The sequence below is a fragment of the Notolepis coatsorum genome, assembly GCF_963971535.1.
Source record: "Notolepis coatsorum genome assembly, chromosome: 4".
NCBI classification, from domain to species: Eukaryota; Metazoa; Chordata; class Actinopteri; order Aulopiformes; family Paralepididae; genus Notolepis; species Notolepis coatsorum.
In genome coordinates, this window is record NC_140168.1 from 84,616,271 (window position 1) to 84,642,130 (window position 25,860).

The window sequence follows — 25,860 nt, forward strand, 5'->3', positions numbered from 1 at the left end:
AAGCATTAAAATAGGAGTCTACCTCCGCCTCACGAAATTGAGGTACTAAAGAAATAAGCCTACTTACATCATAAGCCCCCACAGCCGTGGAAGAGGGTTGAGCAGGACTCCCAGCCTTAGCAGCGTCGAGCTCCAGTTGCTTCAACTTAACCTCCTTCTCAGCATCCACCCGGCGGTTCTCAGTGTCCAGCTCCATTTTTCTAATAGCTAACCGATGACTATATTCTCCCTCTCTCTCCTCCTTCCTCTCCTCAAATTGCAACCGTGCTAAACTCAATTTAAGATTGTCCTCCTCAGCACTCCCACTAGGGAAAGATGCTGCACGCCCGTGCACTGGAGACGTGACACCCGAAAGGGGAGGCTTATCCTCTACCCCGTCTTTAACCGGGTCTACCACCGGAGGTTCCTCGCCCTCCTCGTCTGTGACTAGAGGGGAAGAAACAAAAGACGCTCCCTCACCGACACCGAGCACCTTGTTCCACACCAATATGCGCACCACCTCTTCTCTCAGGTCAGCCTTTGCCAAACTTTTAGAAAGGGCGACCTGAAAATGCGAGGCGATGGCAAACAAGTCTTCCCTCCTACACTGATCCAAACGATCAACCGAGGGATCACCCAGGAACTCCTCCACCCCAAAAGACGACATCCCTACCCAGACACTAGCGCACACACACACCAAAAACACACCCAACAAACCACCACCCAAAACCAAAACCAACCAACGTGCCCACCACACACCAACACCAACCGTCTGTTGCCCACTACCGAGCCCCCATTTATGTTACGTGCCCCCGTGGGGAGACGCAACACTAGGCCACATACAGGATAGGTGAGGATGCAGTGACACAAAACACCATAGACGGATTGTAAAATAACAATATTTATTTTACACAAATGAGATCAGCAACACAGAGAGCAAAGAGGACCTACCAGTGAGCACCAAATAATATCAAAATGAAACAAAAGCCCCCCCCCCTTTACAGGCGCGGACGCCCCAAAGTACAGGAGGTGGTGCTCACTCTAAGCTGGTGTCTTTAACAGTAGTTCTCCTACGTGATGCAGATGTAGACCCCAGGGTATCTTTCTGCCCTCAATGTCCCTGTGTGCGAAACAAAAGATTAATAACAGGAAACAATCACCATAGGCTGGGTGACAAACAAATATACAAAGGATTAGTACAGAAATGTACAACAACACAAAAAGATACAATGCTATATAGACCAATGGCCCAAATAACTAGAGCTCTGACCAGCTCTCACACACAATGAGCTCACACTGAGCTTTGACTAGCTCTCACACACAATGAGCTCACACAGAGCTTTGATTAGCTCTCACACACAATGAGCTCCAATTAAGCTTTTACCAGCTCTGACACAAATGTACCCTAAGAGCCTCAGCTCTATTACCAAAAGCCACAAAAGAGAGTGTGTAACAAAGAGTGTGTACAAAGACACCAAGAGCTCTACTTTACCACATCAATGAACCAGAGAGCTCTACCTACAAAAGCACCAACACACTAGAGCCATAGTTACCACCAACACAGACCAAACGAACCAGGGAGCTAACTAACACTGAAACACAAAGGGTATTATGAAGGGAGTGGATGTTGATTGCAGAACGAGTCTCAGCTGCCGCTGCACCGGGGTGAGTGGGTGATTGACCAGCTGCTGCTGCCACTGGGAACCTGGGGATATGTAGACACAAGAGGGAGACAAGACAACAACAAACAAAACATGCCTATATACACAACAGATTACATACATTACTCCCATATATATATACATAAGGACACAGTCCGTAACAGTGACCACTAGAGGGTGGTAGACCAATGTCAGGCCGAGGGCCAATGTCAGATGGAGGGCATTGCCCAAAGTTAGGTGGAGGGTACTGCCCAATGTTACCATCCTGCCCAGTCCAGCCAGGACCGGGCCTAGGATCATGACAGGGGAGCCCCGTTTCTGGGGGTGGATGGCGGGAGGGGGGGGTCCCTCTCATGGAGGTCTAGTAGGCTGTGCGCGGCCGAATTCAAGGGGCCCATGTGGATGTACTGTTGTGTTGTTGAAGTCATTGTAGGTATTGTGTAAGTGTTGTTGGTCTATAAATGTTAATAAAAAAAATTTAAGTAAAAAAAATTATATATAAAAACAGCATTTAAAAGTGAATTGTATCCTTCGAGTGACATCCTTGAAAATAAAAAACAGTACTTAAAAGTCCTTGAATAAAATGTTGCAATGTCTGTGGGAACCCTGGTTGTGTGTAGGATCTTGAAGTTCCTGGTGGCGAAAAGGAAGTTTAAGGAGACACTGCGTCCGTACGACGTGAAGGACGTCATAGAGCAGTACTCAGCGGGACACCTGGACATGCTGGGACGCATCAAGAGCCTGCAGATGCGGTAGGACGCGCACACACACACACACACGCACGCACGCACGCACGCACGCACGAACGCACATCAAGAGCCTGAAAACACAGTAGGACTCTCACACACACACACACACACACACACACACACACACACACACACACACACACACACACACACACACACACACACACACACACACACACACACACACACACACACACGTATGCACACACACACACACACACATCAAAAGCCTACAGACACTGTAGGACTCTCACACACGCACACACACACACACACACACACACACACACACACACACACACACACACACTCATACACACACATCAAAAGCCTACAGACACTGTAGGAGTCTCACACACACACACTTTTTTTTTTTATCAAATTTTTTTTTATTATTAATTACATGAAACAAGACAACACAATAACCACAGTGAGAGAAAACGGTGCTTTTTCAATGTATGTGATGTATAGATTGGGGAGAGATGACCACAGCTAAAAACGGTGATTGAAATGTGCATGGAAGACGGTGACGGTGGTGGAACCAGTGATTTCACAGGCACAGGCCGCGTCAGCGAGGGTTTTGTTATGAATTCCTTAGAAGAACATCTGAGATTAGAGTGTAGGCCCAGAGCAGGAGGAGAGGGGTGACCTCTTTAATGCAACAGTGGATGAAATGTTTAATGGTGTGAAAGGTTAGCAGTCGTCATGACAGCACGTCGCATGACAACCAGGAGAGGGGCGGGGGGCCGTCGTTGCTACGACGAAGACCTATAAGTCGAACGGTGTTTCCGGGTAGAGCAGACTAAAATCTGACTGAGACTAAGAGGGAAGAAACCAGAAGAGACTCTCTCCTCTCATTGAGAGAGAGGGGGGGGGGGGGGGAGAATGGCACATCACCAGTAGCTTCGGCTACCACGAGGATGGTCTTAGGCTAACGACTAGGCCTGACCACTATTGGACTGAATAACAAAAGGACAATCTGAACACACCGAGAGATCATTAGAATAGACTCTTCAAGGACGATACAATTTGATAACATCTGATAACATGAGGTTCTGTTTATAGCAATAAAACAACGCTTCTCCTCATAAGGTATCTCACAGTGTCGAAGTGTCGAATTCTTACGGAAGTGGAGAAGTATTATGGTTTATGGATTGCACTAACGGGGGGGAGATAAGGATCTTATCTACCAGTATCGGAGACGTCAGGACCATTAAAAGTACACAACGCAGAGGAATTGGATGGAGAGCCAAACAGACGAAGACGTGATACTGGCCAGTTTTAATGGGGCGACAGTGGACAACAGTCATCAATGTGTGGGAGAATCATGATCGAAGCAAGGCCGGTCAGCCCTGGGAGAGAGCGGCGAGTCGAGCGGTCAGGAGGCGAACCAGCGCTGTAGGGGAAACAGCGCTCCGATCAAAAATGTGAGTTCACTGTGCACACGGTTGTTTTGATTTTAAGCCAAATAAAAACGAACAGATAGTGAATCCGTAAACGTAAACATTTCTAGTTTGACACAGAGAGAGAATGCCAGCTGTAATAATATGAGCAGAGAGCCATGGTGAAAATCGAGGGTGTTATCTACAGAGAATGAAAAGCAAATGAGGCAGGCTGCACAGTTTTGGTTTAAGGAGGGTAAATGCGAGATGAGGAAAGGGGGGGGGGGGCGCTTGAATCAGATCGAAAAATTGTTATGGCGGGACTGTTTTCATAACAGAAGGAAAGTCGAAAGGAGATTGTACCAGTGTGTATTATGTCCGATCAGGCAAGAGTATTAGTCTGAGAAAGCGTCCCCTGATAATGGATAGGAAAGAGAGGAAAAACAGCTGTGTTTTTAGGCCGTGGAAGGAAGGGCAGCGTTTGTTTGTTTGAGAGAGTAGCCATTATGAGCGAGTCAAAATGGCCGTGAGCACCACGAGGAGATAACAGATAAAGAACCAGGAAGTGACACGTCAACTAATACAGGCAAATGGAGGAGTAGGTCGCCACCTAGTGGCGGAGGGGGGGGGGGTAGTGCTGGGGAGTTTCCATTACCCATAGGGGAATATTTAGAGTTTAATTCAATTAAGGAGTTTAATTGCGGGGGGGGGGGGGTAGTGCTGGGGAGTTTCCATTACCCATAGGGGAATATTTAGAGTTTAATTCAATTAAGGAGTTTAATTGCGGAGGGGGGGGGGGTAGTGCTGGGGAGTTTCCATTACCCATAGGCGAATATGTAGAGTTTAAGTTAATTAAGGAGTTGAATTTTTACAAAATTACCAACTGCTTGTGTGTATACACGGTGGTGTATGTGAGAACTTTGTAAAGGAACTCAAAGTGTGGTATATAGAGCGACGGGACAGCTCCAGGGTGACGGTAGACAGCCCCGTAGGGTATATAGAGCGACGTGACAGCTCCAGGGCGACGGTAGACAGCCCCGTAGGGTATAGAGCGACGGTGACAGCTCCAGGGCGACGGTAGACAGCCCCGTAGGGTATAGAGCGACGGTGACAGCTCCAGGGCGATGGTAGACAGCCCCGTAGGGTATAGAGCGACGGTGACAGCTCCAGGGCGACGGTAGACAGCCCCGTAGGGTATAGAGCAACGGTGACAGCTCCAGGGCGACGGTAGACAGCCCCGTAGGGTATAGGGCGACGGACAGCTCTGTTGTATGTTAGATGATAGTACGAGTACGTATGTGAGTTAGGAGCAGGGAACCAACCTGCTCTGTTGTATGTTAGAGCGATGCTCGGTTGTATGTTATTATCATAATAATAAGATCGATATACAGGTTAATTAAATAAGTTTAATTATGAAATAAGAGGGAGTTCGATCTCCAGTGGGGCCTTCTCACACCTAATAAATAGGCAGAGTCTTGAGGGGACACGTCACCAGAAAGAACTGGCGCGCGCTGGGGGTCAACCGTGGGACAAACGTAGAGCGCCGAGTGGGTATCGTTTAGCTGCTGGTGTCACGCCGGAAGACAACAAAACAGGGAACAGCCCTGTAGGATTAGATATGGGTGTTGAGAAGGTGGGGGACTAATAGAGAACAAATAGCGCCATGGGCTGTAGGACACTCACACCGTCCAACAGTCTGAAAGGGCGTGGCCATGGCAGGGGCTTGCAGAGGAAAAAAAATATATAGAGAACGAGCTGCAGGCCCAAAGCCACGGTAGACTAATAGAAAACACAGGGTCGAGTGTACAGAAAAACTGCCGGTGTTGTGTTTCTGCTTTCAAGGGGGGAATGACACCGACAGCGATGGAGATGACCAGGAGACAGACTGGAGGAGGAGGAAGCCGCAGGGGCCAGGCACAGCAGCCTGGTACACAGATGATCCACGACGAGAGGGAGGAGACGGCGGCGGTGGAGATGAGCCTCAACCAAGATGACCGACAGGGCGGAGATGACCGACAGGGCGGAGATGACCGACGAGGCGGAGTCCAGCGGTCGCAGGCGGTGTTGCCCAGGGGAGAACGAGGCAGACATCGGAGGGGCCTTCACGGCGGAGATGCTGTTTAGAGAGCGTTTTGAAACAACAGAGCACGGGCGGTGAATCATGAACAAACAGGGACTTCCTTTCAGAGTCAATCAGGAGATCGAGAGACGAGACAACAGCGAGAAGTCCTGTGTTCATTGATTAGGAGTATGAGATATAAATGGAGGATTCATATATAAGATATATGTATAGAAGGATATATATATATATATATAGAAGGTAGATATAACTGAGAACAGTAGAACAACAGGATATAATTATTGGGAGCAGACAGGGGGGCTCCAATGGTTATGAGTCGTTGGATGTTGTTGGTTTTGGTGGTCGGTTTCGGTTCCCTTTGTGCACGAAGGGGGGCGCAAACAGACATCAGGCAGCAGGATCACTGGGTTGACCGTGGGCCGTCTTCGTTTCTTGTGCACGAGAGACGAGGTTGGTTTGCTTCAACCACAGGCTATTTTTGGCATAATTAATTGAAAAACCAAATAATGATTTATGATTCTGAAGGGGTGATAAGAATCAAGGGGGGATTGAGAGAAAACGGTGCTTTTTCAATGTATGTGATGTATAGATTGGGGAGAGATGACCACAGCTAAAACGGTGATTGAAATGTGCATGGAAGACGGTGACGGTGGTGGAACCAGTGATTTCACAGGCACAGGCCGCGTCAGCGAGGGTTTTGTTATGAATTCCTTAGAAGAACATCTGAGATTAGAGTGTAGGCCCAGAGCAGGAGGAGAGGGGTGACCTCTTTAATGCAACAGTGGATGAAATGTTTAATGGTGTGAAAGGTTAGCAGTCGTCATGACAGCACGTCGCATGACAACCAGGAGAGGGGCGGGGGGCCGTCGTTGCTACGACGAAGACCTATAAGTCGAACGGTGTTTCCGGGTAGAGCAGACTAAAATCTGACTGAGACTAAGAGGGAAGAAACCAGAAGAGACTCTCTCCTCTCATTGAGAGAGAGGGGGGGGGGGGGGGAGAATGGCACATCACCAGTAGCTTCGGCTACCACGAGGATGGTCTTAGGCTAACGACTAGGCCTGACCACTATTGGACTGAATAACAAAAGGACAATCTGAACACACCGAGAGATCATTAGAATAGACTCTTCAAGGACGATACAATTTGATAACATCTGATAACATGAGGTTCTGTTTATAGCAATAAAACAACGCTTCTCCTCATAAGGTATCTCACAGTGTCGAAGTGTCGAATTCTTACGGAAGTGGAGAAGTATTATGGTTTATGGATTGCACTAACGGGGGGGAGATAAGGATCTTATCTACCAGTATCGGAGACGTCAGGACCATTAAAAGTACACAACGCAGAGGAATTGGATGGAGAGCCAAACAGACGAAGACGTGATACTGGCCAGTTTGATCAGAATCTTACAACAGTAACAAAAAACATAACTTCACAGGAGAATAACAACCAATAATAATACAGAATAATAAATTATAAAGACAAAAAGAAAAAGAAACAGCGTCCAACCTATCAAATATAGATGGCTACTTCAATAACAAAAAGGTCTTCAAACATGCCAACCTTTCCCCACCTTTACAAAGTGGAGTGACTTAAAAGATTGTTTACGAGAGTGTTGCCGCAGATTTACTGTAGATAGCCTAGGTCCCTTACACATGTTCAAGACTGCCAAACTCGCAGAAGGTAAAGTGTAAGAAGAAAGAAAATCTTCCTCCAAGTTGGTTGACAGGTCAATCAGTCTGCCAATATTAGTCCCTTGGGGAGATGGCATGTGAATTGACATATAGCGCAGAATAGCTAAATATCAACCCCCCCTAAAATCCCCCCAGTCAAAGTTAAGAAGGACAAGACAAAAACCAAGACAGACAAGACATTTCCTCCTCCCCCTCCCCAGAGACCGCCGGACCCCCCCGATCAAGCGCCCCAACCCCGCTCAGCCGCACACGGCGGTCTTTACCTTCTCAGCTGCTGCGAACCACAGGTCAATGCCAGCCTGCCCTACCCCAATCACCCGAGCCGTGGATATCTCAAGATAAATCACATCCAATAGAGTTAGGGACCAGTTAATCATTGTAAGCTTCTCAGGCTCCTTCCATCTCATTGCTATAAGCTTCTTCGCTGCTGTGACGCCCGCTAGGACAACCCTTTTCAGTTGTACGGGCGCGGGTAGTGTCGTTATATCGTTCAGGAGTAGCGTAACAGCTGTGAATGGGATAGTTAAGCCACACAGATCTGAAAGTTTGTCCGTTATTGACCTCCAGAAACGGGCCACTGGTGGGCAATCCCAATACATATGCATATAAGTGCCAGTGGCCTTTTGAGAGCACAAAGTGCACCGAGAGTCGGTTATCAGTCCCATAGCAAATAGCTTCCTAGGTGTAAGATAGGTCCTATGAATATAATTAAAATTAATTTGCTGGTGATTGGGGTTGCGGGAAGATAATGCCACATTTGCCCAAACATCATCCCAGTCAAACTCGGGGTCCAACTCCGGGATATCCACACGCCAGATTGTATCCAATGATAAATTTTTATACGTGGATTGAATTAAGAGCGTATAAAAGTCTGAGACAAACCCTCTGGATGTCGTCCTGTCCACTATGAGCCTGAGGAAGGGGTGTGGGTGCAAAGCTTGAGCCCACGGTACGCCATGCGCCCTCAGTGCTGACTTTAGTTGAAGGTAAAGAAAGAAGGACTCGCCGGGAAGATCATAAAATTCTCTTAAGTCCTGAAACGCACGGAGGCCGTTCTTATCATAAATATCCTCCAGAGTATGCACTCCCCTCCTTTGCCATTGAGGAATATTAACCGGCTTGTGCCCAACAAGTAATTGCTGGTTATTAAAAATTGGAGAGTCCAGGTGCCATGGGCATTTAACCCCACACGACCTCTGTACATTACGCCACGTTTGGATCACGTGAGTTATGATCGGTCCATACCTCAGCCGGCATTTCGAAATAGAGACAGTGGAGTACACTACATCCTGCAATCTTAGCGGAGATACCGCCGCCGCTTCTAAGGAGCGCCACGATACAGCCTCTACAGGGTCTAGCCAGCACATCAGAGGTCTCAGTGAAAAGGACCAGAAATAAAGTTTAAAATCAGGGATTGCGAGGCCCCCATCTTGTTTTCTACGTTGAGTAGTAGCCCTTTTGATTCTCGGGCGTTTGTTATTCCAGATAAACTTAGATACCATCGATTGTACCTTGCGCCAGTGGTCTATTGGAGGGGGCAGGGGGAGCATTGAGCTAATAAAATTTATCCTAGGCAGGATGTTCATTTTGATTATGGAAGCCTGGGCTTGTAAGGAGTTAGGAAGGGACGACCACCTGTCTAGATCCTGGCGTATTTTATCAAAAGACCCCGTGAAGTTGTACTTAGTAGTTTGGTTCAGCGTGGGGAATATCTCTATGCCCAAGTATTTAAAATGTTCTACTATGGGGATATCAGCTGGTAGTCGTACCGCCTTGGCCAGCTCATTAAGAGGTAGGCAGGCTGATTTGTTCCAGTTAATCTTAAAGCCTGACAATTTACCAAAGTCGTCGATTATCCTCAATAATTTTGTGGCCGACCGGGAGGGGTCGTCCATGAAAATCAGCAGGTCATCCGCATAGAGAGCAATTTTGTGTGGAGTATTATTGACCATTATGGGGACGATGTCCTCCGATTGCCTAATAAATTGGGCCAAAGGTTCGAGGGAAAGCGCGAACAGTCCTGGGCTCAGAGGACAACCCTGTCTAGAAGATCTGGAGACTGGAAAGAGTGTGGAACAGTTTTTGCCTGTCAGTATCATCGCAGACGGCGAGGCATACAGGACTTTAATCATATGAATAAAACTCTTCCCAAGACCCATGACCTCAAGTACCTTCCACAGGTATGACCACTCAAGTCTGTCAAACGCCTTCATGGCATCCAAAGACAGAACTGTGGATGGAGTTGTATTGTCTTTACTGTTATCGATTACATGCAACAGCCTCCTAAGATTATCTGCAGCCAGACGCCCCGGGATAAAACCAGTTTGATCGCAGTGTACCAATACAGACATAAATCTCTGCAGGCGACGGGCCAGCACCTTGGCAAACACTTTTAAATCGGCCCCGAGAAGACTCAAGGGTCTATAGCTACCACAATCATTGGGATCTTTGTCCTTCTTGAGAAGTAAAGAAATCAACGCCATATTGACATCTCTTGAGAACTCCCCTTGTTCGATAGCGTAATTGATCATATCGAGCATCAATGGACCCAGTTGGTCCCAGAAAGCTAAATACACTTCGGGTGGAATACCATCCCAGCCTGGTGCCTTACCCCTCTGCATTTCAACAATCGTCTCCCTCAATTCCACGAGAGTAATCGGTCTCCCCAGTTCCTTGGCCTCTTCCTCAGAAATGTGGGGTATCTCAAGCCCGCCAATGAACGATTCAAATTTAGAGTCATCAAGATTACCCTCTGAGCTATATAACTGTGAGTAAAACTCTTTAAAAGTGTCATTGATCTTTTTCGAATCAGTAGTGACTGCACCCTGGCTCGTCCTGATCGAGGGGATATCCGAGAAATGATAATTTGAGCGTATTTTCATTGCCAATAGATGGCTAGGTCTGGAGCCGTGAAAGTAGTAATTTTGTCTTGTCCTATGTATCAAGAACTCAGACTGTTGTTTAAGTATGGAGTTTATTTCTTTTTTGACTATCTTACGTTGTGTGTTTAGTCGTTCACTATAGTTAGTTTGCAAGGATGCGTATAGGTCCGCATATAATGTTTCCAGTCCTTCTAGCTTTTTTGACCGGGATTTTCGCAAATTGGAGGCAAATAGTGTGACATGACCCCTGATAAATCCTTTCAATGCGTTCCACAGGACCCTAGGGTCTTCTACTGTGCCAACGTTGATCTGCAAAAATTCAGCTAGTTTACTCCTGAACTCAGAACAGAAGTCATCGTTCTTTAGCAAGGTCGAATTAAAACGCCATCTGGGAGCTCTTGCGGAGAGCCTGCCAAAGGTTGCCGTAAGGAAAATCCCCTTGTGGTCTGAGAGAGCCAAGGGAACCAATGAGACATCGAAACTATCAAACATATTAGGGGACGCGAATGCATAGTCAATTCGAGAGAAGCTTTTGTGTCTGGCTGACAGGTGAGAGTAATCTTTGAGGGTGGGGTTGGATAAGCGCCAAAGGTCTGTGAGCCCCGTGTCCTGGGCCCACATCCTGAGGGCCTTAGAGGCCCGTTTTTGGTCGCTCGTTTCAGAGGGCCCGGACCTATCCATCTCCGCATCCCAGCACGCATTAAAATCGCCACCCACAATGAGAGCGTATCCATTAAGTTCCAACATATTCTTCGTGATTGTATTATAGAACGCTGAATCAAATGTGTTAGGAGCATACAATGCTATTATAGCCATCTTCCTATGCGAGAATTCAACTTTTGCTATAGTAATCCTTCCCTCCGTGTCCGACCATACGTCCAGGACTTTGATATCAAGGTTATGTCTTGTAACTATGACGACTCCTTTCGTCTTATCATCGGCTGAGGATGAGGAGATAACGTGATATTGCCGATTTGCCAGTCTTGACACGTCACCTACCAATAAATGCGTCTCACTAAGGAGAGCAAGGTCAATATTTCTCCTCTTCAATAGCCAAAGGACACTGGCACGCTTGTGTGGGGCGTTAAGCCCTCCTGCGTTCCAAATTAAAATATTCAATTTAGCCATGGTCGAGCTTGTCTAAATGCGTAGAGAACATACCAGTGCAGCCAGGCTGAGTACAGAGGCGCTGATCCAGGCGGGCCCAGACGGTCAATCCCAGGAGTTCAGAGGAGGAACAATTACACACATAAGACAACAGTACATAAAACACATAAAAATACCACCCCAGCTACAACCCCCCCTCCTTCTACTCTAAACCCTAACCCACCCGTCCTATTATAAGCCCTCCTATACCCACTCTCCAGTCCCCACCCTATGCCCCATCCACTGAGGATGGTCATCTTCCTATCACTTCCCACTAGAGACATGGATCCAATAAGACGCTCCCCACTCCAACCCCCCTCTAGATAAACCCCTGAGTAAACCCCCACTAGTCCAATAAACACAAATAATAATAAAAATAAAATTCAATAAAGATATCGGTCGAAAACCACCTGAGCCTTGGCCCCAACATGAGACAACCATAATGGTAAAAATAGCCATTATTAAATAATAACTCCACATCAACCTGCAACCATCTATTTCCGAATCTGCGCTTCAACGTCGCAATGTTATAGCCCAAATGGGTACAGGAAAATTCAAAACAAAATTAAATTAAAGCATCCCAGCCGATAGTCTAAGGCAGGATCGGGTCACAGGTTAATTGTGCAAAATTGTGTGAACAATGTCAATTAAACAATGACAATAATAAGAAAGGGAAAAAAGGGGGTATGGTCAAAGTGCACCCCTGTAGCAGTCCCTCTGATCAGGCACAACGGCTGAAATGACATAACCTATGTAAGAAAAGCATTAAACACATTCATTAATCCGGGGATGGTAACAGGCAATATCTGACACAACCCGTTATCATCTATTGTTTCAATAAAGATATCGGTCGAAAACCACCGTGAGCCTAGGACTTAACATGAGATAACTTATAATGGAAAAAAAAATGGATTTTTAAAAAAAATATATAGTCATTATTATATAACAACTCAACATCAACCCTGCAACCATCTATTTCGAAGTCTGCGCATCAACGACGCAATGTTATAGCACCAATGGACAAAGGAAAAATCCGAAACAAAATTAAATTAGAGTATACCAGCCGGTAGTCCAAGGTAGGATCGGGTTCCAGGTAAATTGTGCAAACAAATGCCATTTAACAACGACAATAATAAGAAGGGGAAAAAGGGGTTATGGTCAAAGTGCACATCTGTAACAGTCCCTCTGATCAGGCACAATTAAACACATTCATTAACCCGGGGATAATAGGCAATATCTGACAAAACCTGTTATCATATCTTGTTTATATACATATTCAACCGATCTTCTCCTACCGGAGCCCAAAGCTCAAAACAGCATGGATATAAAAATAACAGCATACAAGAATTTAGTTAAGGACCCGACCACCGTTGGATTGTGCGAGCCGATCACACTTATACAGCAACAACAACCAAAGTGCGTCACTATTAACGGGTCTCGAACGACTCCATGCAGGCGATAGACGCAGCCCGCTAGCTAGCCCGAGGCTAGCGCGTGAGCTAGTGATGAATCCGGATAGCACGTTAGAGTTTGTTATGTACATTGTTCAGCTAGCTCACTAGCTTCCAAAGAGGCGATACACAAGTACGATCATGAGGTCAGCATTAGCAAGTAACAGAAGTCTGTACATAAAAACTAAGAAAAAATGTATTGCAAGTTTTCAGATTATTTTTTTTGAATTTTTTTAAATATTTATTTTTTTGCATTTATCGCTTTTTACTACTGGGCAGTCCAGTAGGGAGAGAGAGAGGAAGAACGGGAGACAGAGTGGGGGGAAGACATTCGGCAAATGACGGCGGGTCCGGGAATCGAACCCGGGGTCGGCCGTGCCGCGACGCAGCGCGTTACATGGTTTGCCACTTGGGCGCCCCCTGAATTTTATGTTTATATATGCAAATGAGGCACATCCTCATTAAATATGCTTACATTTGCATATATCGCCAAGACACAAATCACCAACATGGATAATGCCAGATTCAAAAACTTGATTTAATTTTGTTGATACATTAAAAAATAAACGTTTTATGTCCTCTTATCAGCCCATACATCAGGAAATACTGTCTACTGTCGTGAAAAAAAATCTATTTTCGCCTAGTTTTGATATAAAATGTACTATAAACCCGGCTATGAAGGATATATCAACAAACCCTTCTGTAATTAGAAGCAGGGATAGGAAGAAATGTGGAACGTTTGGTGTGTGTAGGTACTAGGGAAATGGAGTTCCATGTCTTTGTGTGTAAGTCAAATGCATAAAAACTTGTTTTTGAGAAAACAACCTCAAAGTTTTGTATTGTAAAATGCCATGCAAATTGGCTGCTGATACAAAGGAGGTTGTCAAATTTGGTTGCGATAAGATTGTATGTCACAAATAGAGGTTTCCAACGATACCAAGGTTGCCATGGTGCACGCAGTAGCCGCTTCAGAACAGTTGTAGTAGTAACTTTTGGCGAATTTATGAAGAATTTATGGATGCAAGAAAATATATAACAAAATCTCAATATCGTTGCAAAAAGGTGATTTTGGGGGTACTGTCTCGCCTCATCTTCTCTTTTCTACATAGCTAAAATATGTTTATGACAAAGATTTTAACGGTAAGATTTCTATGCTATTGCTGGATCTTGAGTCATATTTGATCTGCAATGCAAAGTTGTATCTGAATTTCGTTCGACTATACAGGTTTTCACACTCCTGCTAGATGTACGATAATTATCATATCTGTACGATAAAAGCATTTACAGGCACAGAAACAGCCCATTGAGAACAGGACTGAAACAGAGGTATAAAGGCTGCTATGCAGAGTGTTTTCTTCAGCAAAAACTTCAAAGACATGTTTAGGGAACTTCAAAGACCTTTAACTTGTTGAAAAGGACTAAAATATGTCCCCTTTAATATTTGAAACAGTTATAAAAATGTTGTATAAGAGCAATAACATTCTGAAGGTCGTGCTACAGTATATCTTGATCAGAAGACTAGTAAAAGCACTATATAAATACAGACCATTTTGGGTTCGTTTGACAGGGTGGACCAGATTGTCGGACGAGGGGCGGTCCAGCCTGATAAGAAGATGCGTCCCGAGAAGGGAGAGAAGACTCCCCCAGAACTGGACCCCCTGGATGAGCTAAGCATGATGGGACGTGTAGTCAAAGTGGAGAGACAGGTAAAGGGAGCTTGTTTGGTTCCTACTGTGTTAGCAAGGCCTCACTGTGGGACAGAAGAACATTAGAACACTCATACAATGATTTTTATTATTGAAACCATATAATTATATAATTTAGCATTCAAACAAAAAATCGAAATAAACCACACCATAGCTTGATACATTCCAGTATGTGCATTAAAGGAACACTCCAAAATTTTGGGAAATTAGCTTACCGTCTTCTCCAGAGAGAGACAAGAAGATAGATACCAGTTTCCTCCCTGTGCGTTCAGTAGAAAGCTATCTGGCTGCACGTTAGCCTAGCTTAGCACAATGAATGGAAGCGGACAGTGCCGGTTAGCCTAGGCATTGTCCAACTAACACCTCTCCCGAAGGCTAACCGGCACTGTCGGCTTCCATTCAATGCACCTGATTGGATAAATGACATGCTGGCGCTATAGTGTGACATCTAGTGGCTGAATGTTATCTATAGCACCTTTAAAATGGACATTTGTGTGTAGAGTATTTTACTGTGATTGTGGATTACCTGCCCTCTTGCAAGTGACCCACAGCAGCTTTAACATTTACAGTATGTTTCATTCGTGTGGATGTCGGATAGACTTTTCTCCCACTTGTGCTCATGTGCTTGTTGGTCGGAAATAATAAACATGGAGGTCATTGTTCCTTGGTTCAGGCGATTATGTCACAATGCAAGTCGTTTGTGTCGTTCTCTTTCTTTCAGGATGGCTGCCTATAACCAATGGTATAACCACTTTCAAAAGAAATGCCCGAATTAGGAGGTAAAACACTGGAAAAGCATGATATTACTATTCTACTGTGATTCGTTTGCAAGATCCAGTAATAAGTAATAAGTTAATAACGATAATAACACCAGATTATTATGTTTTTGTTGATGTATTTATAATATATCAATGCACAGCAACCATTGTCTCTTCCATTGTACAAAACAATGGTTGCTATGTTACAGGCAGCCATGTTGGAAGACATGAGAACTACATAAACATTCCGTGGCAAGGCCTCTATTTGGAAACCTGACTTGGGAGATCATCTGGGTGCTCTGTTTGGTGCCAGTTCTATTGAAGCCTGTGGGAGATGCATGACGAAGCAGAATATACAAGAAATATACACCAATATATCAAACATCAGCTAGTTAACAATGCAACAAATTGCCAATGACTCTGACATCCGAGGTAATAACCTGTTCAAATGTCATAAACGAGGAGATGATCCCATTCAACTCAATGTCGGCCGAACTGAAAGTTTCCACTCTTGGCACCAACCCTTCCTTCTTTTATAGTTTCCTTGGTGGGAACTTGTATATATCCGATAAATCAAGACATAACATGGATGCAGAATTAGCACTCTGGGTGCATGTCGATGGTGACAAAGTGGTCATTATCATGGCCACCCTAACACTTGTGTTTTGTCACAGGTGCAGTCGATAGAGGACAAGCTGGATCTCCTACTGAGCTTGTACACCCAGTGCCTGAAGAGAGGCTCGTCGTCCCACTTCACCCTGTCCTCCCTGCTGGAGCCCGACCTGACGTCGGACTACCACAGCCCCACGGACCACAGAGACCTCTTCACCTCCGCCAACACTCTCAACATCTCCCAGTCCGAGAGCGGCAACTTGGAATGACTAGACCAGGAGACAATTAGGACTCACTCGCACAAACCCTTTCGTTTCCGACATAGATGCTCTCCTCTTCCTGTAGGATCTTTGAACGCTTTGAAGATTTGAGGGAATCCTGATTCTCAAAAACACAATCTAAACTTGAAATAATCTCGTCCGTCCGCCTGTCCTTTTCTCTCTCCTTGTTCTTTTCTTTCACTCTTTCTGTTCCCCCCATCAAACTAGAGAGTCGGTACCACTAGTATCTCAACCAGCACCCATGGCACCCTCCGGCTCTCTCTGTCTGTCAGGATCTCTGTCTATAATGATTTGTCACCCTTCCCCCCCCCCCCCTCCCCCCCCCCCCCCCCTCGGGAACCTGCCTCCTCACCTCACCCCTCAAGTGAATGTTTCTGGCAGAGCTCTGCAGTGAACGTGCAGACAAATGCCACCAGATGGCGCCACCTGAACAGCCAAAGCTGCTCACCGCACACACCTCTCATCCATCCTCTTGGTGTGAGGGGAGAAGATGAAGAAGAAGAGAGGATGACGGAAGGTATATAGATGCTAGATCGGACGGACTGGAAGAAAAAAATTTACATTTATTAAAAAATTTGTAGGTAGCAGGATTGGTTAAGGTTAGGGTTTATAAACAACTTTTAAGGTTAAAATTATGACGGCTGACAACCCCCAATAAAACTGTCCGATCTAGCATCAGCCATGAAAAAACACAGTACACTAAACTACTGTACTTGACTACTGAACCACTTTCACTCTCAGCACATCCTTCTACTATATATCTATGCCTACTTTAAAACTGCAACTGTAGATATCGGACTCTGAGCTTTGAAGTTTTGTAACCATTTTTAAGAGATCTTGTTTTCTTTGATATGATTGAAAAGATATTTTGTCTGCAATTCTTTTTTCTTTTACCGGTCGACTCTGTCTGGACATAAAAAAAAAGCTGCAAAGTACCACTTTGGACGCCGTCGGACCTCACACGAAAAGGGAATACGTTATACCACATATCGGCACGACTATGACGCAGGCCGAGTGCTGGAGATCATCGCAGCTGTGCTGATGTTCAGTATGACGTACTTCCCTCAAGTGAGATATTACAGTTTTAACTGTAAGGTTTTTATCAAGTAAATCTTTCAAATTCAGCTCCTCCCAACAAATACAACCTAGTCCTTGACACTTTCACGTCGCTAGGCAACACAGCAAAATCACAAGTCAGGTACACGCAGATCCAATGCATCAAAACTGAATGTAAACAGATTCCAGTACAGCTTGTTATCAGCACACATGGAATGCCTCTCGGGCCAGATCAAGCAATCTGTGCTTGATCAGAACCAACTGTTGTATAAGCTGAATTTGATGAATGTAACATGTAAATTATGGCCACGATGTCCCACCATCACACTGATAACAACCAATCACTAAGGACTAAGCATCGAAAAGAGGAAATGAAAAGCTCTGTGATCCTGGACGGACGGACTGAACCGATAGTCTCCTCACCAAGGCACGATGTAAACCCCTACCTGGTCCATGTTGTCACACGGTACTTCTCGCTACACAAACACTTGGACTTTCTGGTTTTAAATGTCCACATTACGGGGTGTGACGACAACAACAACACACAGATGTGAACGCGTAGAGTCATTACACTATATCTACGGTACAAATGACTACTGAACTGTAGATCCAGACCTAGGGATGAGACGATGTCTTGTATGGGCTTAGGAGTGACTTGTAAACAGGAAGTAATTTAATCTTGTGTTGAGCCTCCTGTTTCTTAAAATTAGTGGGACAAAATCTGCCAATGGACGCAAGATAATTCCACCAGTACATGCTTGTTTCAAGGATTTTCTCGAAACGAGCAAAATCATCATCATCTTGAAAACAGAACGAGTTACCTGCCTAATTTCAAGATATCGTTGCTCGTTTCAGTTTGATTGGAACTGTTGACATTTTAATCACATTTGTCCACTCATCTTAAGAAAATATGATTAAGACGATTATACAAGATTGATTTACTTGTTAAGATGGATTTTCTTTTGCAGTGCAGGAGCAACTTAATCTGTGTGTTAAGTGTGGTGATATAGTTAACACCTAGGGACGCATCAATACCGATACCGGTCGGTATTGGATATCTGTCCGATTACCAGGCTGAAATAGGGTATTGGTAGCGGAAAGTTTCCCCCAATACCATAATCAGATAGAGAACTATGTGTAACATGCCAGAAATCAAAGCAACGTGACTTGATTTGCTGCACTTTTCCACATATTGAATATGTTACATGTTAGATCTCTCTAATAGAGAACCTTTCAAAGTAATCTGGTCTAGAATACAATTCTACAAGTCTACAATTCGGTAAAAACAATGAATGGGATCGGTTCTCTGTATCGACAGATGCTGAGAGTTTAGGACTTGGAATCTCGGTATCAGCAGTGTACAAATTTGTGGTATCGGACCGTCCCTAGTTTTGTTTCCATTGCTGATAGTGTGAAAAACGAACATTTGTTGCCGATGTTCTCTGCGCCTCTGGTGGCGCGGCTGCAGAATCTGTTGTTCTTCAGTCACATCGAGCACATCTGGAAGAACTACAGACGGGTTCAGCTTGGATTTGGTCTCCGCCACGCCTAGCCAGCGGGGTGTGGTCTAGATGCCGCTTGTCAAAACAACACTTTCTTGTTCTAAAGATGTCACAAACAGAGTATGACACATGCGCACAATATGGCTGCATTTCCATACATTTTGCCCCCCCACCACTCCACCAGTGCAGTCTGAGCATGCACCATACCCCCCCCCCCCCCCATTGGATGACTGACTGGTGACTTATTTACTGGACTTAGTTATAAGTTATAGCTGATGTCAAAGGAGAGAGAACGTTGGTCGCAGAGTGGAATTAATGTTTTTGCTTCAGACAAGTGTTAGCGGGTGGGAAGCCGGTGGGGTATGTGTCCTGGTCGTTGTAAAACTGTGACTCTTACTGGTTAAACTCCTCGCTGTCGGGTGAAAAGAAGTGGCTGGCGACTTCACATGTATCGGAGGAGCCATGTGGTAGTTCTACACCCTCCCCAGGCCGACAGTGGGGCAATGCGCGCAACGACCAGGAAGGGAATTGGCTAAACGACTAAATTGGGATGGGTGAAAAATACAGAAAGCCCAAAAATAAATAGAATAGAAATATATATATGACCCTCACTCCCGGAGGCTGACAGAATAATTGTGACCTTTGTTGGAAAACTTGGAGTCACAATGTCTGCCGCTTGTTGGAGTCACAATGTCTGCCTCTTGTTGGAGTCACAATGTCTGCCTCCCTCTACCTTAGCGAGGCTCAGTCTGTGTGTTGGCTGCGTTGAAGGCAGCACATAACCTGACAGTCTTGAGCTCACATTGCTGTAGGACTTATACGTATAGCTTGTAGTGAGCTCACTTGGAACAAACATAGGTGTAGTAATGCTGATAATTATAGGCCTAGATGAAGATGGCAAACTTCCAGATGGTGATGTTCGTTTGGTTCTAACCGATGAGGTGAAGAGCGTAGTTCGTAGAGGAGAGCTCCATTTTCATGGTCGGAATAGACTTTGGCACTTGATATGTAGATAAATATGTACAACATAATTTTTTTACTCAGAAATAACTGTCGATCTGGCTGGGACTGGGCGTCTGAAGCTGGCGCGCAATGCATAAGATAGGATAAGATAAGTTAAGATATTCCTTTATTGATCCCCTTCAGGCATCATAGCAGCATGGGGGAGGGGGGAGGGGAGGTACAGGTAGTAGAAGACATGATACAGGTCATAGAGTTATAGTACAGTGGAGAAGTAAAAATTTAAATAGACAAAAAATAGGCAGTGTAAACAATATAACAATATAATTAACTCTGGACATGCGCATATGGGCAAGTAGGCAGTGTAAAAAGGTCAAGGTGCGAGAGGAGGGTATGGATGCCCTCAGTTATATTTGCCCTACAATAAACATAGTTACACAAACATAGTCCCTCTCTCAATCGATTAATAATTGTCATCCTTGTCTTGCGGCCCACCCCCCAGACGCGCACGCTCCTCAGACCCACCCGACGTATAGGTAAGACCCCACTGATCCTGGATCAGAATATACTGTAGAATGATCAGGTCCCATTCTATGCATTACAACTGGTTCAGGATAGCAGTGATAACCCCAACTGTTTCAAACAAAGCATGTTTATTTTTCTAGCAAATTTTCACCCTTTCAGAACTACAGATGCACCTTCTTGGACACATAAGATAATATAAGATGATCCTTTATTAACATGCCAGTCAGTAGCCTTGGAGGAAGCTCTATAGGAACTCAACCCCTGGTTGGTGCAGTGGTTATGACCTCTGCCTGACCTACGCACAATACTTTGGCCAACTTGTTGGGGAAACGCGGACACCGTTCCTATCATTGTGTTTGGCCTGTACACTTACATTGTTTGAAAAGTTTGTTGTTGTTAGTGCATCATGTTAAGTCAAGCGATTCATTTCCAAACACTGGCCACCATTGAGCGTTCACACCATTGTGAAAGGTTAGATTTTATCCGTTTTCAGGCGTGCCTGTTTCCCCCAGTAAGCTGCAGGACATTTCCTCATTTCCCATCGTTTCCCTACCTGGACATTTAATATTACGCTTATAATCTCCAAGCGACCTAAAACTTAAAGAGGTAATGACCAATGATTTTTGGGCAACGGTGGTCTTCAGCATGATTTACTGTATATCCGTGTTTTGTCCTAAAGTTGTAGTCTATGAACAAACACCGTCTAATCATGACAATCAAAATGCAGTGTGATTGACGTATTGCCAGTCCGATGGGAGGCAACAGTTGCGATTGGAGGATTGAGAAAATACGGTAGAGTTTTGAGATAGGTAAATTGACTGGGGGGGGGGGGGTTAAAAGCATGAGCTCATACAGTCAGACTGTATGGAGGGCTTTGATGCTGTTTCAACCCCACGTGTTGAAACGACAGTCCGCTGTGTTATTAACACTTTAAGTGCCGAAAACGTGTTTAGGCGTCTTTCCTAGCCATGCTCAAGTTGCCTAGGACGCCGTAACTCGTCTTTGATATCAATATTTTAAAAATCTGTGATCGGAATCATATTTCCCCTCTGCAGCCTTCACACACAGTTCTGAGCTCCTCTCAATCCTCTAGCGGTTCAAGAGCGCCATCTGGTGGCCGATCGGCAGAAGCGCCAAACAGGAAGTCATGTGGATGAAGTGGTGATCACCCATATTACTTCCGGGCACTCGCTATAGGTCCCGGGACTCGAGCTCGACACAATACATAGCGATCCGTTGCCAATAACTCGATAAACATGATTTGGACGTATATACTATTATACAACCTGGAAATGGACCGGGTATTTCGACATCCCATAATGGAAAACTGTCTACCCCACGCTGATCGCCCAACGGGCCGAGGAGACTGGGGTGAGTTTTAGCGTGTAATATTACCTTGTTCTTTACTAACTGATCTGATGAACATATGACCCACATTAGATGAATGGTATAACGCTGCCCACGGAATTATAAACGCCCCCTCGCCCATCCGGTCAACATCAGATGACGTGTAGTAACTTCCAGAAGTACGTCAAGTTGGAATTTTTTATATCGCGGCGATTGCTATCAAACTGTATTTCATGCATTTGGGGCTATAAATCACGTTCTGGAGAAAGCTGCAGAAAGAGATGAAAACATACTTATACTTTAGACCATATTTTAGTATGAATATGTGAATGAAAAAGTTTAACGTTGCTACACCATGAACAATACATATAGGACCTTGAATGGGCCATAATAATGGCAATCTAGCAATATAATTTAAAAAGTTATAGCCCTGCAAAGAAGGGGAACTTCTCCATGTTAAATAGAGGTGGCAACGGATGGTATATCATGAATTTAGCCTTAGGCAATCAAAGTGTTAATAACCAGTTCATGTCGACAACGAGCTCAACCAAATGGCTCTTTCTTAGGGATATATTTCATGTAGAGCAAACATTCTGTGTGAATGGACAGAACTGGAGAACACACAGACACTTATGTAATTTCTTTATCTAAATGCTTCCAAATAAGCAAATATAATGTAGACCACAAGTATTTCATCATGTATAATGTTGTCTTTTTTCCTGTTTGTCTTGTCCAGTTTCTTTACTGTTCTTGTGTCCATGCACTCCATTTTGGATAATCTATCATATCATGGCAGATTTTTTTTTTTTTTTTGTTTTTTTGTTGTTGTTTTGATTCATGAAAAGCGAATGTGAGATTTAAGTTAATATGCTCCATTTAGTTGGATATGATCTTTCCAAAAACATAAATAAATGTAGCACTTTTGTCAAGCTGAATCAAGTACAATGGCACAATGAAATGAGACTACACGCGCACACACACAAACACACTCACACGTCCCTGAGCTACACACAGGTTTGATTTGACTATTGTCTGACTCAAATCACAATTGCTGCCAGCCAGTATTGTAGTCCTCGAGTCCGAGTCTTGGACTGATTTTCAGAACTCGTGACTCGACTTGGACTTGAGCACTGATGACTGGAACTTGGACTCGAGCATTGACTGCATTCGGACTCAGAAGGTGCAGGCGAGGACTCTGACTTGTTAATTGATATACTGTTATTTATAATTAAAAGAAAATGGTAATATGCCCTAATCATTTGGCAGAAGATATTGATGGCTATATTAATACCGTGGTAGAAAAAGGGTAACCACTGCGCTCAGACAGGTGCGTAGTCCAATATTAATTATGCAAAGAAGGGAGGTAGGGACCGCACTCTGAATATCGTTGTTTTTATTTTATTTTATTTTTTGTGTCCTTTGAAAATAAAAACAACGATATTCAGAGTGCGGTCCCTACCTCCCTTCTTTGCTATATTAATACCATAACATTATTTAATTTCGTGCAAGGGCAGACACGCGTGTTCCACCTACATGCGGATTCACGTCGATTCCCTCATGTTCAGTACTTAAGATGCCTAAAGAGACGCCCCGAATCGTGCACTTTGTCATTTATGTTTAATGTAGACCTTTTTTTTTTTACTGCCAGAGTGGAGTGGACTCAACCTTGATGACTCGGACTCGGGTAAATGGGGACGACTCTGGCTCTTCTTTGGTGACTCCGACTCGGACTCTAAACACTGGGGAATCGAGACTCGACTCGGACTCGAGATTTAGTGACTCGACTACAACACTGTGCTGCCGGCCTCAACAAAGGAAAACCTTTTCTCAAAAACACATGCAGCCAAATACAACCCTGTAGTATACCAGTTAATCCCATCAAACCAGTTGATTGAGGTGCTTCCTTGTTCCGTTGTAGAACCCACAAACAAAATGGCGCCACACTGTCCGGCAGCCTCGCTGTGCACTCCGTCGAGACTGTGCTTAATTTTGTTAATTTTTATTTTATACTTTTTATCTATTTTTATCTAGCACACTCCCAGGAGCTCATACAGAAAAAAGCATTTCATGATAAAGTGTTCTGTATTTTACTATGACAATTAATAAACAAACTTGAACTTGAACTATAAGACGAGGACGGGCTCTCCCTTTGTCACCGGGAGACGCGTGGTGCTGTGAGACGTACGGTAGTGCGGCCTCTTCTTATAGTTCCGGGGGGTTCCCTCCCTAAGGCAAGTGCGTCTCTCCAAGCAGTGAACGTCTCATTGTTGTTCCCTGGGACCTTCAGCGTGGCCAGGGGTGTAAACAGTACCCAGAAAGTATACTTAAGTGAAAGTATGGGTAGGCCCTACCGTCTCAAAATCGTACTCAAGTAAAAAAGTCAGAGTATCTGGCAAAAAACACACTTGAGTAAAAGTCAAAAAGTTTCTACTAAAAAGTAAAAATAAACACTTTTTTTTATTCCGGGGCAATGAAAATGTTCCGTTTCGTCCTCTTCATTACTTGTACTATCGTTTGTGGCCATCTTCTGTAGCTTGTCACTCTGACTGTCTATTCTTCTGATAGCAGGTGTTTAATCAAAGATCCCCGCTTTCTAGTCTTGCACAAGGACCAATCAGCATGGGTATGGGCGGGTTCATTTTCCATTGATAGGGATTTGATTGGCTGTTTTTAAATAAAGTGGGGCCGCAGGATTAATAACGTTAACTTTAGTTCGGCCAGAGAAACAAATATACTAATTAAAGTTGTTGGACCTGCTATATTTGTACTTTGTAGGTCTGCATTTTAAATGTAAGGAGTAAAAAGTATGTATTTTTTCTCTGAAATGTAATTGAGTAGAAGTACAAGTATACAAACCTAATAATACTTGAGTAAAGTACAAATCCCCGAAAACAGTACGTAAGTATTGTAACAAAGTCCAATTACTCAAGTACTTTACACTCCTGCGTGTGGCATTATCTGGCGCAATCGTTATCGCTATAGGCGATGACATCGTGGCACTTTTACACTCAGAACTTCGTGGCTCTGTCGGCGGCGCTCCGTTTAAAAAAGGCGGTGAATGTTTTTTCATTTCTCTGTCCTCGTTTAGAGGAAGTGTCGACTTTTTTTTAATTTTTGGACCGGAAGATTTGCTTTGCTGTCTGTCGCCTGGAATGCTGAGGTACATGATAATACATACTAATACTATGCTGCATGTTGTTGTTTTCTGGTGGAGGAAAATATCTGTGCCTTCCTTCCGTCTCCTCATCCTACTGTCGAAGACCAACGTACAATGCTGCTTTGTGGAGGACATCTAATAAGACACTCATGTCTCATAGGGATATCATGTGAGGATAGCCCCCCCCCTTTTTTTTTCTTGCAAAACCCTGATTTAAAAAAATACAAATAAAAATAATTATTAGCTTTGTGTTCACAACTCCAGGGGGTTGCTTTTTTTGTGATTGCTGCAACTTTTTGATATTGTCTTACACTAGTATTATGCCAATAGGGACACGTTTAGTATTGTTATATAGTAACTTTTATCAGGACCTCTGTGCATTGACTCTCGTATGTGTTCACTAAGATGTCCGATCTCATGACTGCGGTTGGGCTGAAGGCATGAACGTGTGCATCATCACACACACGCACACACAGAACTTTTTCCGGGCATGTGTCCAATCGTAAGCATGTCATGTATTAGATCAGAATGGCTTCCACACAACTACCTCTGAGGCCACTAGTGGGCGCTAGTCTAGGAAACCAATTAGGAGATTTAACTTGATTGTCTAATCGACAAGAATGCTATGCATGATCCAAATCTTCTTCCGCATGTTTCTTCTTCTTTGCCCTTTTCCATAACATCCTGTTCATGGTTCACTCTGCCATGCCACATTCCAGACCCTAACTCCTCCCCTAACCCCTCCCCCTTTAAATGCTCTGGAATGTTTTGGAACTATTGTTATACTGAAAACGTTAACACATCAAAGCAATAAGTAAAAATGTATGCTAACAAAGAAAATTAAATGTCTTCCAATTTTAAACGATTGACAAAGTTACTGTTGGACGAAGTAAGATGCTTTTCAAAGTTCTTATTTTCACATCTACACA

At 44.3% G+C, this 25,860-nt stretch overlaps 1 protein-coding gene across 1 annotated transcript; it reads left to right on the plus strand.

Moving 5' to 3' along the window:
• Positions 1 to 488: 488 nt before the first annotated feature.
• Positions 489 to 16,372, plus strand: kcnq4 (potassium voltage-gated channel subfamily Q member 4; the record flags this gene model as incomplete). The annotated part of the gene is made up of 4 exons (XM_084312008.1): positions 489 to 511; positions 2,261 to 2,392; positions 14,595 to 14,733; positions 16,166 to 16,372. 4 exons carry the CDS (start codon positions 489 to 491, stop codon positions 16,370 to 16,372), a joined length of 501 nt encoding a protein of 166 aa, XP_084168134.1.
• Positions 16,373 to 25,860: the final 9,488 nt, after the last annotated feature.